We start from the raw sequence: 14,521 nt of genomic DNA, 5'->3' as shown, positions 1-14,521 counted from the left end.
ATCTCCCCAAACGGCATATGGAAAGTATCGGTCTCAGGATACATTCTCTCCACGAACGCCGATATGGCCACACGATCATGTTCCAACAATGAATTCTCGGCGGCATTAGCTAACCCCGAGTTGGCAACAATTGTCTTGAACCTTTCACATTCACCGGATAAAGGCCACGCAAGAATTTTTGTTGGTGCGGCGGTAGGTTTGAGTAGACGGACCGAATCTTGATGATCCTATTAATACAAGTATTACGATATAACACATAGACAATACATTAATAAAAAATAGTAATTTTATTACCTCGGTTTCATATATTTCTCTGGCCCATAAGTCTTTGTATCCAAATAACAATTTTCCTCCATCCGCTGGTAGTCCAAGGATTGTGCCTGCTGGAATACCCTTCTTCTTCAAGTGCTGAGGGACAAGATGTGATGCTTTCTTAGCAATATCCTTCCTTACAACATCTTTTCCTTTTTTGGCTTTTTGGGTACCACTTGGTTGTCCTTCTTCTTCTACTCTTGCCACTGGATCAACTGGTTCAACACTTGGTCCTGCACTTTGTTGAGCGGCTTGTTCAACACTTGGTCGCACCCCTTGTTCACTTCCTTGTTGTTCAACAGTTGGTTGCACTCCTTGTTGACTGCTTTCTTCTTGTTCGCTTTGTTGAGCACCTGAATTATCTTTGGCACTCCTTTCCCTCCTAGCACTAGCTGTCACTTTCTTCCTCCCTTCTCGACTTTGTCTAAACAACAAAGAAAGGAACAATATTTACAAACTATACAATCGGAAGACAAAGTATGGAAATATAACCCGAATGTACACATTCGGACGTAAGAAGACACATATTGTTTCCGAATACAAAACAATCGGAAGCTAACTAAACATATTTGCAACCGAATATACATCAATTGGAGTTCAGAAGCTGTAAATTTTTCATCCTACACAATCGGAAGAAAAAGTGCACCTCTATAACCCGAATGTACAAATTCGGAAGTAAGAAGACACATATTTTTTCCGAATGAAAAACAATCGGAATATAACTAAACACGTTTACAACCGAATATTCATCAACTGGAGTTCAGAAACTCTAAAATTTTATCCTACACAGTCGGAGGTATAAAACATTATATTGTCTTCCGAATAAATACTGGCCCCAAAATGGGATTTTTCCTATATCATAAATTTTGAGATTTTTTCAATATATACATTCGGTAGTGAGTGTTCTTCCGAATACTTTGTGTCTACTTAAATATATTCGGTAGCCAAAAAATTCATTAAACTACCGATTATTAGCAGTTTGTATCCAGGAAGATATGGCCACCAATATTCGGCAGATAATCATCAAATCTTTCTCCCGAATACTGTCGATGTTCTTGAAAAATGAAGAACACGACTACATTCGGAAGTAAATGAGCATGCATATCGTCCGAATCTGGATAAATAACCGAAAACCCTAGAAATTTTTTTTCTCGATTCGACGAATTAAAGTGAAATAAACCCCAAAAATGATAGATTCTTACCTAATTGGGGCCATTTGAAGTTGACGAAGTGTTTGAGTCTCGGAATCGCCACCACCGACTACATTGTCGGGTACTTGTTCTTCGCGTTCTTCGCATTCTTCTTCATTTGCAGCAAGAATTTCTTTATTTCTTGCTAAAATTCCAATGTTTGGATCGATACCCCGAGCAACATTTTTGGTTCTAGGTCTGTGGGTTTCATTTCTCTTATCCATTGTTTTATAATCGAATCGACGATGTTTTGATTTTACGATTCGCGGCGATGTTTCGGTTGAACGAGGAAAATTTTTTTTTCTTCCACAATCGGAAGATAATATGAAACTGGAAGAAGAAGAGTTGAAATGAGTAGAATTTTTTTTGATTTGGTTTTTATACAGTTTTACCAGAAGGGCATTTATGTAACTTCAATATCATATAGGGTACCCCTTAACTAGAGTCTTTGGCTGGGTATAAATTGATGGCCCCTAAATCCTTTTGAGTGGCCCCTAAAAACGCCAGGTTTTTTTATAGCACAACCGGGAAAGGTTACTTTGTTTTTTAGAAGGTTATTATTGGGGCGTCACACTCCAATGGAGGGGTTTCATTTGAATTCTTAATGTCCAAAAAAATGGTTATGGGATATCTAACACATATACAAAATGTGTAAATTACCCTTTGACTAGAATAAAAACTTAAAAATCGTAAAAGTGATTTTACGTCCAGGTTTGGATTAATTCCAACCGTAGAATTTTATTCGCATGTTGTTTTACGTCCAGGTTTGGATTAGTTCCAACCGTAGAAGCTCATTTACGTCCAGGTTTCTTTTAATTCCAGTCGTAGAATCCGATTTTACGTCCAGTTTTCTTTTAATTCCAACCGTAGAAGTAATTTTACGTCCAGGTTTCAATTATTTCCAACCGTAGAAGTGATTTTACGTTCAGGTTTGGATTAATTCCAACCGTAGAATTTTATTTGCATGTAGTTTTACGTCCAGGTTTGAATTAGTTCCAACCGTAGAAGCTCATTTTACGTCCAGGTTTTTTTTAATTCCAACTGTAGAATCTAATTTTATGTCTAGTTTTCTTTTAATTCCAACCGTAGAAGTGATTTTACGTCCAGGTTTGGATTATTTCCAACGGTAGAAGTTTATTTTACGACCAGTTTTTCTTCCCAAAAACATTGTCCTAGAATTCACCAAGTATACAACAAAATTCATTAATTTAATTTTTATCTAACTAAATTAAATTAAAATTAACAAAATAAGGGTTGTTTAGTCATTACAAAATTATTTTACATAAGAGATTTTTGATATTACTTATAGGTGACCCATTTTTGTCCTATTAGGTGACACTGTGACGCCCCAATAATAGCCTTCTTTTTTTTAAGTCTATTTCGAAGAGTTATTACAAAACGTGGAACGTATTTGTGTTTACAAAAACTTAGCACTTCAAAGCTGCAGACTGGAGAATTCCTGAGAGTCGGATTTATTCTGACAAGGAATTTCAGTTTTAACAAGTGAAATAGTTAATTTCAGAGGATCAAGAACAGGAGATAAAGATGATACCTTAATTTCCTGGATACGACGTTTGAAGCTACAAACACTCGACTCGACGTCCATTTCCATGTAGGAGCATGGGAAGTTGATGGTGAATTTGCTCAGAACCTGAAAGTTGATGTTTCTTATGTCTCCAAAGGCATGTAACATGAAGCTACATGTATGACTAACTTGACAGTGATGTGTATGAAATCCTAATGGTAACTCGACAGTCGACATACAAACTTGAATTACAGGAACCGAAGGATCTGACAGTCATTAGAAGTTCCTGTGAAAATGATTAATAATTACCTTCATATGCACAACACCAAGACCGCGACCTGCTTCCCGCTTAAAATTGTGCTGGCTTCTCTTCCTGGAATGTTTGCAGTACCCTCAGTCTCCTTGAATCACATATTTTAGGAAAATAAGTGTAGAATCACAAAAGAATACAAAGAAGTGAAAAAAGCAATAAAAATCGGAAAAAAAACAAACAGAACTTGCACCAATCCTTACTTTTAATGCAGCTACATCTTATGCTGATAATTTAGAATGTAGATTATAAGAAACAGGAAACTAGAACAGAATAAACCTTTCTGTAGATCCACATCGGGGACTTAGGAAGGAACCACATTAGCATAAACTGAACTAGAGCTGGAATCCCCTGCTACTCCAGTCATGCAACTCCAAGTTCTTTGCTCCTGCAACAAATAAGTCAGTGAATGGTATATTAAGAGCTGCGGATGAAATTAAAAATGAAAATTTTAATTGGTTATCAAATATATGTTGCAGCATTTTGTACCTTGGAAAAAAGTAGATTGACACGGTAAAACAAACTACTAAATTAGCAAAGGAACTTCGGAGTCTGAGAGAAGAAGCCTCTAATATCTTTTGAGATGAAGTCATGGAAATCATTCCAACTCCAAATCCCACAATCATAGTTCCACTACCTATGAGGGAAGGCAGTGAAGAAAAAGCCACGAGTATTGTAGCAAGGAACGTCACAAGACTCACAACACAGCCATCAAAACTAAACCTTTTTTGCCTGAAGACTCATTTTTCCAAACATTGCCCCTACTATAGCCCATGATAACAAGGTTTGCCTGCTGATAAAGATTTTGATGCATAAGGACTCCCTGATAAAATTCACCACTGTATTTTTTTAATAAGTGTTCGAACTAGGAAGAGGATGCTAACCAAAGCTTACATGAAGAACATATTGGAAACCATTTGGAAAGTGCAGGGAGGCCATAGTCAAAACTTCTGCAATCAAGTAAATTTGTTCAACTGAAATTATCAACTCAACTTCAAAGTCATTTCTGAAAGTATTTATATTTTTTTCATACTAAAGCATATAAGAACCATATTCATTAAAATTGAGAAAGTGGAATAAAGAAGTATCACTAGATGCTTTGGGCATAAAGAATTGCTTACTAATTGCAAAGCTGACATTTTTTTTTGGCAATTGTTGCAAACCCAATGGTTTCCAAATACCGTTAGATAAGAACAAAGATTGCAAGAATGTTGCAGGTGTACCAATATAAAATCTTCTTTAAATGGGCTTATGGTCTCACCAAGCTGTAAAGAAGAGTAATTGTTTTGCACACTTGAGGTCCTATCATGCTAAAAAATAAAAACTCTGTTAGAATACGGGCATCCAACTCAAAACTAGTTAGCAACAAGTGGAGTATCTCCACACCTTATATGGACCGTTGTATGGTTGTCCTGCCTTTTTGGGTCTTACTGGATCTCACGTCTCATACAGGCTTGGATGTGATAACATATTAGAATACGGGCATCCAACTCATAACCAATTGGCAATGAGTGGAGAGGTCCATAAAGTTATAAATCGCAGGATCTGTGGTTGCCCATACTATGTGGGACTAATAATCTCAACAAACTCATCGGAGTTCAACCGATGATAAAACAGATAGATAGTACCAACAATGACAAGAAAGTGGGTATTAAAAGGACACAGAATTTAACTGCACCCTAATGTTTAACAAATCACCACTAGTGGCAGCACTTGGGGAATAAATTACCCTCGTTTAATTGGGGGACCCTAAAACAATTATGGCCTCACACTATAAGGCAAAAAAGGTCATGAAATCACAGTTTGTGGTTAACCCTTATCCCAATATTTTTTAAATGTCCAAACTACCCCTAAATAATTAGTGTTAATTAAGTTGTTAAGTTAAGCTAATTAGTTTGTTTAAATTAGATTTAGGAGTTAAAAATGGGGGGGGGGGGGAGTAGTGTTTTTGTGTGTTGAGAAGAAGAAGAGGAGTTTTTGTGGGAAAAGTTACGGTTTTTAGAAATGAGTGATTGTAGTGGAGGAAATGATGTTGGTGAAGCTTCAAATAACAAACATGATTGTGTTGATGGTGAGATTGTCTCAACTAATCCTATGGATTTGATGTTTGATGAAGAGATGTTAATAGAGGAAGCCATGAATATTGGTGCAAATGAAGATCCCATTGCTCAAAATGAAGGAACCAACCTTCAAAATGAGGAACCCGAAGCTCAAAACAATCAGGTAAACATCTTATACCCTTCGATTTGTCTATTTGTTGCTCCAAGTGGTCGAATCATCCACACTATAGAACAACTCAGTATAAGGGTCGTCATAGTCGGGAGGGTGTATACCCAAACGACTCTAAAATGTCGTTACTTTATTGGCACTCCCAATGACGACTCAAACCTGTGACTTTTCCAGGTTATGAAAAATCGTTAGGTTGGTCTGATAAACATTTACGACTCAAACCTGCAACTTTTCCAGGTTAAAAATCGTTAGGGTGGTCTGATAAACATTGACAACTCCAGCTAGCTAGCTAGGTCACTTAGCGTCGTTACTTTATTTTGTTTATACCAAGACGACTCTAAAACCAAAACCTCTCTGTAAATGTAACTCTTAGGGTCGTCATTTGTGTAATCATATTCAATAACGACACTAACCAACCATTTCATAGATAGCTTAGAGTCGTCATTCCCGACATCTATAACAATAACGACTATGAAGGAGTTGTTAATCTGCTATATGCATAGTTGACGACCCTTAAGATGCCACAGTATAAAATCTTATCAGCTTTAGAGTCCTTATTCATTCTAGCCAACATTTAAAAAAAAGAACTTCTAAACAACGTTCTAAAATCTTAGGAAAGGAAAATAATTTCAACAAACCATCCAAACCAAACCCCAAGTATCTAATGGAAAAAATAGTTGCATCTAAGAAAAGTTAAGAAACATAAGTTCAAGTCAAAAGTAACATAAAACATAAGTTCATTTCGACAGCAACCCCTAGTACCTCCCTGATCGGCTAACTTTCCATCTTCTATTAGGACCCTGAGTTGCACAGCCTCCTGGGGAACCACCATCTTCTCTACTGCCTTGTTCATCAAGAGGATGATGGATACCTTGTCCATGTTCAACACGTTCTTCACCTAGTTGGCTACGTGTTTTTTTGGTCCTCTTACCTTCCTTATCCAGCTCAGCAAACATTTTCTTTGCATTGGGATTTTCAACGTGTCTGCAGTAATAAGCGTACCGACATTGTTTGTCAGGATCGAACACTTCCCCTTTGTCGGCCAAGCAACACGGTGCATTTGCAAAAAGATTCATTCGTTCCCTCTATTTGCATTCAAATACAAATTCACGTTAACAAACTTATATTTGTATATAGATGACGATGAAAATTACAATTACAAAAATAAATACTCACCACAATCTTAAGAATGGTATAATCATCCTCTTCATCCTCCTTATCACCGGCATCATTACCATCATCATCATCATCCTTATCACCACTACCACCACCATTTCCATCATCCTCCTCATCATCATCATTGCGTTCATCCACCTCCTCCTCAATCTCCAAATCCTCCCTATCACCACCACCATCACCTCGACCAGAACCACTGTTACCAACATGACCATCATCATCACAAACGACCCTTCAACATAAATGATGACTCCAAATTAGATCATGACGATTCTCAAATACATAATGACGACTCTACTTCTTTTAGATAAAGACCCTTCTAATTATTTGGACAGTAAACAAGTTATTTATAATACAGAGTCGTTAGGTTCTAAAAATGGGTCGTCATAAGGAATCGTTAATGGTTTATATATTAAAACTAACGACCCTTTCATTATTTTGGACAGAGAGATAGTTTTGTATAATATAGAGTTGTTTGGAAATAAACTAGGTCGTCAACATGAATCATCATCGGGGTACTTAAAACATCCTACCCTCTAACCTAGGATCGTTATCTCCCTCAGCATAAACATTAACGATTTTTCATAATATCAACATGCAGATGAAAAATCGTTAAGGAATAAGGACTTAGATTATGACGACCCTAGAACTGAAACTGCAATTTTGTAGTTGATTTCATAATATCAAAATGCAGATGAAAAATCGTTAAGGAATAAGGACTTCGACTATACCGACCCTAGAACTGAAACTGCAATTTTGCAGTTGAAAACCTAATTTTTCAATCAGAAAATCAAATCAAACGCAAACCCAAGTTAAATTAGGGGGTTATAGTTCACATACCTTTTTATTGGAGCCATACGTTTCTCCGATTCCACCTTAGTACGTGCCATTTTTGTTAGTAAAGCTAATCATGCCATGTTTGAAAGAAAAAAAAAATCGGATCGTTAATGGCGGAGGAGGGAGCAAAGAGAGGAATAGGGGAGGAGAATAAGAGTTTTTTGTTTAGATAGAAAATGAAATTGGGGGCCTTGGGTTAAGGGCTGATAGGATTTTTAGTTTAGTTATTAGGGAAGGGCATAATAGTATCTTCGCCACCTTTTAAAACCCCCCTATAACTTTTGGTGTGGAAAACATATTGGTCAAAGCCCCTAATTGTTTTTAGGGCCCCCCAATTAAACGAGGTAAGTTACCTATTGCATTAAAAGGACATCTTTTGAAGCATTTGTAGAAAGATCAGTTTGTGATAAGTTTTTTTTCGTGTTCCCTATCTTTTCTAGTTTTCTCCCATCCTCTTCTTGTCGGAGTTGATTGATCGTATCTTCGGCGGCACCAGGAAAATAATCATCGCGCAACCTTTGCCTTGCATTCTCCAGTAGAGATAAAGAAATGGCAATATAAGTCAGTGGCTTCAGCCACAATGTTCTCTCACAGAAATGGACACACCTCTTGTTTACTTGTCTTCCCAACTTGATTAGACTAAGAATTATATTCACATATATATATGTGTAATTACATTACTTGATTTACAAAGATATAAAATATAAAGAAATTAAAAAAAATAAGAGAAAATAAAATAGAATAAATACTACTCCTAATTTATATGAGACCTGATATGTACAAAATATAGTGCATGCTCTTCAATATCTTCCAGTATTCAATTCAATATCTTTAATATCTTCAATATAATATGATCTTTATTTATGAAAATCTTCTTAATATATGTGGGCCCATATATATGCATCTAATAACATTTAATACCCCCCCTCAAGTTGGAGGTGGAGGAGAAATATCGAGAACTCCCAACTTGCTAGTTAACCGAGTATATAATTCGGCACCTAGAGGTTTGGTAAAAATATCAGTGATTTGATCGGCTGATTTTATATAACGTGGAGTAATGAGATTACTTTGAATCTTCTTACGAACGTAATGACAATCGATTTCGATATGTTTGGTTCGTTCATGGAAGACACGATTTTCAGCTATATGAATTGCTACTTGACTATCACAGTAAAGTGTGAAAGGTTCTGAAATACGAATATGAAGGTCCCGCAAAAGATACTTTAACCACTGTAATTCAGCAGTTAAATTGGCCATTACCCTATATTCGGCTTCGGCGGAAGATCGAGAAACAGTTGGTTGTTTCTTAGATTTCCATGAAATAGGGCTATCACCCAACATGGTGACATAACCCGTTGTTGAGCGACGAGTGGTTGGAAAACCAGCCCAGTCTGAATCGGTATAGCCCCGTAAATGAAGAGAACTTTTACCGGACAAAAGAATTCCATGTACAATAGTCTCTTTGAGATAACGCAAAACACGTAAAGCTGCATCATGATGAGAAGTTCTAGGATTTTTCATAAATTGACTTAAAATATTCACTACATAGGTGATGTCTGTCCGAGTAACAGTTAGATACAAAAATCGACCAATAATTCTACGATATGGCATAGGGTCAGATAATGATTCACCCATGTCTTTGGATGCGGTTAGCCCCATGTCTTTTAAAAGATCAATAATGTATTTTCTTTGACAAAGAAATATACCTTGATCTGAACGGAAAACTTCAATCCCTAGAAAGTACTGTAAGCTTCCAAAAAATTTAAGCGAAAACCGCTTTTCTAGAGACACTTTGAATTTTGATATAGATTTTTCATCATTACCTGTAATGAGAATATCATCTACATATACTAAAACGTATATATATATATATATATATGTAGATCCGCGATTATAGGTAAAGAGCGAATAATATGATTTAGATTGCTGAAAACCTTCACCAATAAGTGCAGATGAAAATGTAGCAAACCATTGTCGGGATGCTTGTTTTAAACCATTATAGATTTATTTAAGCGACATACTTGCGTGCCAACTGAACTTTCAAATCCTGGTGGCAGTTTCATGTATACTTCTTCTTCCAAATCTCCTTGTAGAAAAGCATTATTTACATCAAATTGATGTCATTGTCATCCACGAATTGCAGCCAAAGAAAGTAAAACTCTTACAGTTACTAATTTTGCGACAGGTGCAAAGGTTTCATGAAAATCGATACCTTCTACTTGTGTATAACCTTTGGCGATTAATCGGGCTTTATATCTTTCGATCGACCCATCTGGATTATATTTAATTTTGTATACCCATTTACAACCAATCATTGTTTTCCCTTTAGGTAAGGATTGTTTTGTCCAGGTATTATTTTGTTTATGAGCTTGTACCTCCTTGAACATCGCATCTCTCCATGCTGGAATTTTGATGGCTTGGCGATAATTAGTGGGTACATCAATGACGAGAACTTTTTTGAGAAATGTCTTATGTTGTTCAGACATATTAGTATAAGAAATAAAATTATTAAGAGGATACTTTGGACCCTCTAAAATAGAAGTTTCCATCACTTTGCATATATAATCTTTTAGATATGCTGGAGGATTACGATCCCTAATGGTATGTGATGAGATTCACTCATGTATTTGGGATTCGGTTAACATGGATTCATTTGATGATGATAATGACGGTCCAGGAGATGTCATTGAAGATGAATGTGACTCACTCATGGATGGAGGAGTTTTACACTGAATATCTTCGTTCGACGAAGCATGGCTATATGTGCATCCTTATGACGAGGAAGATAAATTTCCAGGCGGATTAAAAGGAGTAATAGTCGTACTTCGTGGAGAAGTAGGAATTGTGGCGTTTTTATCTGATTCATGTTCATTACCATTTTCTAACTCTTCTGAATACTGGTCAGAATCATTGAATTGGTTTAATTCTGGCAATGGTAAAATCGCATTGCCATATGGAAATGTTCGTCCATGAAATATGACATCTCTTGAAGTATAGATTTTCTTTGTTTCTAAATCAAATATCTTATAATCTTTTTGATTGTATGGATACCCAATAAAAATTCCTGGTTTTTCTCGAGCATCAAATTTATGAGAAGGGCTTGTGTTGCGAGCAAAACATAAACAACCAGATACTCTAAGATGTGAATAATTTGGCGATGATCCGAAATGAACTTCATGTGGAGATATATAATTGAGTACTGGTGTGGGAATATTATTTATCAAATACCATGTGGCCATAATACATTCTCCCCAAAATTCTAATGGTAAACCTGCTTGAAGACGGAGTGATCTTGCTACATTAAGTAGATGACGGTGTTTGCGTTCTACAACACCATTTTGTTGTGGAGTGTATACACAACTCCTTTGATTTCAAACTCCATTTTGGAGAAACCATTGTTGTAAGTCCTTTGTCAGGAATTCGGTTTCATTATCGGAATGAAATTTTTGAATATGGGGAATATAGACTTTTCCAGATCCGTATGAGATAGTGTCAATTTTGACTTATATTAATTTATCATAAAATTAAAAAAATAATCTAAATATTGTTTTGCTTCAGATTTTGAATTCATCAAGAATACCCAAGTGCAACGTGTATAATCATCAACAATGGTAATAAAATATCGTGCACCATTTAAAGATGGAACCGAAAACAGTCCCCATAAATCACAATGAATTAACTCAAAAGGAGATTTACTAGAAATACTACTTTTATTAAAAGGTAACCTTGATTGTTGTGCTAAAGGACAAATCTCACACTTGTGAGTGCAACTAGAATTAATATAATTAAAATTACTACTTAAAACTTTAAGACGTTCCAAGGATGGATTCCCTAGACGCCAATGCCATAAATCAAATGATTCATTGTTTCTAACTGAATTTATCGAACTTTGTTAAAGATAATAAAGACCTCCTACTTGGATTAGCCAGACCAATCTGCATCTTCCTTGTATGGTCCTGAAAAGTACACAAGTTAAAAGAAAAATTCGCAGAACAACCAAGTGATCTGGTGAGTTGACTAATAGATAATAAATTGAATTTAAAATCAGGTATGTGATAAACATCTTCTATTTTGAGAATAGGTGAGAATATAATTGTCCCTATGTGTTTCACACAGGTACTAGATCCGTCAGGAAATTAAACAGATAGATTTATAGGTGGAGATTTATAAGATGAAAACATTGATAGTAAATAACAACAATTATTTGATGCACCACTATCAACTATCCAAATTGATTTAGATACGCTCAAAACTCTACCTTCTAGATTTAGATCTACTAATGAAAAAGAAGAATCAAAATTAGATGTAGTTAGAATTTTACCTCCAAGATTTGTTGATGAAACAACAGAAGAATCACCACCTTTGGAAGTCATAAAAGCTTTGAACTTCATGTACTCTTGATAATCATCAGCTGTGAACGATTCTCTTGGTGTCGAAGATTCTTTCTCGTTCCTTGATGTGGCAAGCATTGTCCCTTATCTTTCTTTGGACTTTGGAACATGATTTGGTGGATAACCACTCAACTTCCAACATTTTTCTCGAGAATGACCAATCATATTAAAATGGTCACAAAAAGGTCTAGGTTTCTTATTCGTCGGACCTTTTGAATACTTTGATTCACTTCTTTGGTTAAAAAGTGTTGCACTCTCAACTTGAACATTGGAGGATGTATACATATGTAACTGTTTTTCTTCCTGACGAACAAGGTTGTAAACCTTATTGATTGATGGAATAGGATCCATCAACAAAACAGAACTTTTTACATTCGCAAATCTGTCATCAAGACCTTGCAAAACTTCCATCACCTTATCTTTGTTGCGGTGTTCAACAATTTCTTTTCCTGTAGCACAAATACATGGGGTAGTGCCCATGGAAGTTGCGTCCAGCTCCTCCCATAATGCTTTCATCTTTGTGAAAAACATTGATACAGACATCCCATCAATTTTTGGAGTGGAAATTGCATGTTTCAACTCAAAATATTTGGGAGCATTGGATTGGTAAAAATGATTGCGGAGCTCATTCCAGAGTTGATATGCTGAATCGACATACATAAAACTAGATTTTATATCTGGTTCTATTGAGTTGGTGATCCGCATCTTGACAAGATTAGTAGATCTTTTCCATCTAGCATACAAATTTGGATCCTTAGGTTCCAAAATTGAACCATTAGTAAAATTCATCTTGTCTTTGGCGGAAAGAGCCATGGTGATTCCACGTGTCCAAATTCCATAATTGTCGCCATTCAAGAGAGGAGTGAACAAAACAAGAATAGTATTATCCGAATGGTGAATCACATACGGATCATTAATCGCCACTTTTGGTGTGGGTTCCATTGGAGTTTCCGAAAAAGAATCATCCGATTTTTTGTTTGGAGAAGGAGGAGGAGTCACCATTTCAATTGATCAAACAAAAAAGTGGAGAAACTTACTTGGATTATGGATCTTTTACTCACTAGCTCTGATACCATCACAGAAATGGACACACCTCTTGTTTACTTGTCTTACCAACTTGATTAGACTAAGAATGATATTCACATATATATATATGTAATTACATTACTTGATTTACAAAGATATAAAATATAAAGAATAAAAGAGAAGTAAGAGAAAATAAAATAGAATAAATACTACTCCTAATTTATATGAGACTTGCTATGTACAAAATATATTGCATGGTCTTCAATATCTTCCCGTCTTCAATTCAATATCTTCAATATAATATGATCTTTATTTATGTAAATCTTCTTAGTATATGTGGGCCCATATATATGCACCTAATAACATTTCATATTCTCCTTCAAAATTTTCCTAAGTATAGCCAACCTGATCAGGAGAGAATCCAACTCCTGGACATACATGCCAAAAAAGGCACAGTTCCGCGCCCTCAAATCTCATGAAACAACAGAACTACCTGAAAGAAAGATTGTCTAATACATCAAATTCAGGTCATCCAGAAGCCCTCAAAGCCATTCATTCTATGAATTGTAAATTTGGAGTATAAATTGTATGTGACCTCAGTAACATCAAGCTTGTTTGCGCATATCGGGAGGTTCCTCATTGATGTATTCGCGAACCATGCAATTTTAGGATTTTTCTGTTGAATCCGTTCACAAACGAACTTTTTATATTCGTGAATTGTACAGATTCTTACAATTTATGTTTACTTCAATTCTTCTGGAGTTAGCGAACTATAAATCTCAGTTCGCTATGTAGAACTTGATCGTTCCTGAATTTTAATATTGCTTGATGGTTAACTCGTGAACTACTTCGTGCACGGTAATTAATTAACAAGTACATATGTGCTGGTTCTTCTTTGTATTACAAAGTAAACTCTCGCACGTTATAATTCTTGGTACCATGTTATTGTGAGCAAGTTAATTTTCTTCCTAATTGAGTATAAGCAAAACTTTAGATGCGTCTCACTTTTGAAAGTACTTAATTTTCATTCTTACGGGTTTTTTCAAAGGATTATTCCTAAAATGTTCTAACTCTGAAAACAAGGTTTACTTGGGACCAAAGTAAAAATCTACTCTAAGAAGTAAGAGATTACTTGGTATCAAAGTAATTCATAAACATGGAAGCTAGTTCAAGAACTTTCTTTAAATGAATGTAATAGTTGGTTGAACTTTAGGTGATCAAGCCTTATATATCATTACAAACCATTTCTCGGTATATGTTAGTTTATTCTATGAGTCTTTTGATATCGTCAGTGAGAGAATTGATCATGTCAAAGATATCACGCTCTTTATCTAGAGACTGTTGAAGTTCATCAATATACTGAGCCTTTTCCTTTTCAATGATTCTGATTCTAGAAGCTTGAAAATCAATAATCTCAGCAAACTTATTTAAACTTCTGGTAAGCTCCAATTCAGATTCTGATATTGAACCATTTATATGTTTGGGAGTTGTATCATCAGAACCTGACAATATAAGCTTATCTTCT

General features: G+C 35.6%; 1 protein-coding gene across 1 annotated transcript; it reads right to left on the bottom strand.

Moving 5' to 3' along the window:
* Positions 1–12,054: 12,054 nt before the first annotated feature.
* On the bottom strand, positions 12,055–12,972 carry LOC113359278. Its single transcript, XM_026602940.1, has one exon. It carries the CDS (start codon positions 12,970–12,972, stop codon positions 12,055–12,057), a length of 918 nt encoding a protein of 305 aa, XP_026458725.1.
* Positions 12,973–14,521: the final 1,549 nt, after the last annotated feature.

This window comes from Papaver somniferum, chromosome 3, assembly GCF_003573695.1.
Source record: "Papaver somniferum cultivar HN1 chromosome 3, ASM357369v1, whole genome shotgun sequence".
NCBI classification, from domain to species: domain Eukaryota; kingdom Viridiplantae; phylum Streptophyta; class Magnoliopsida; order Ranunculales; family Papaveraceae; genus Papaver; species Papaver somniferum.
Note: the sequence above shows the minus strand (reverse complement) of the source record. Positions and strands in the feature narration are given on the sequence as shown.

Excerpts from the sequence above, each read along its gene's own strand:
- LOC113359278 (XM_026602940.1), bottom strand. The coding sequence starts at position 12,972 with ATGGTGACTCCTCCTCCTTCTCCAAACAAAAAATCGGATGATTCTTTT.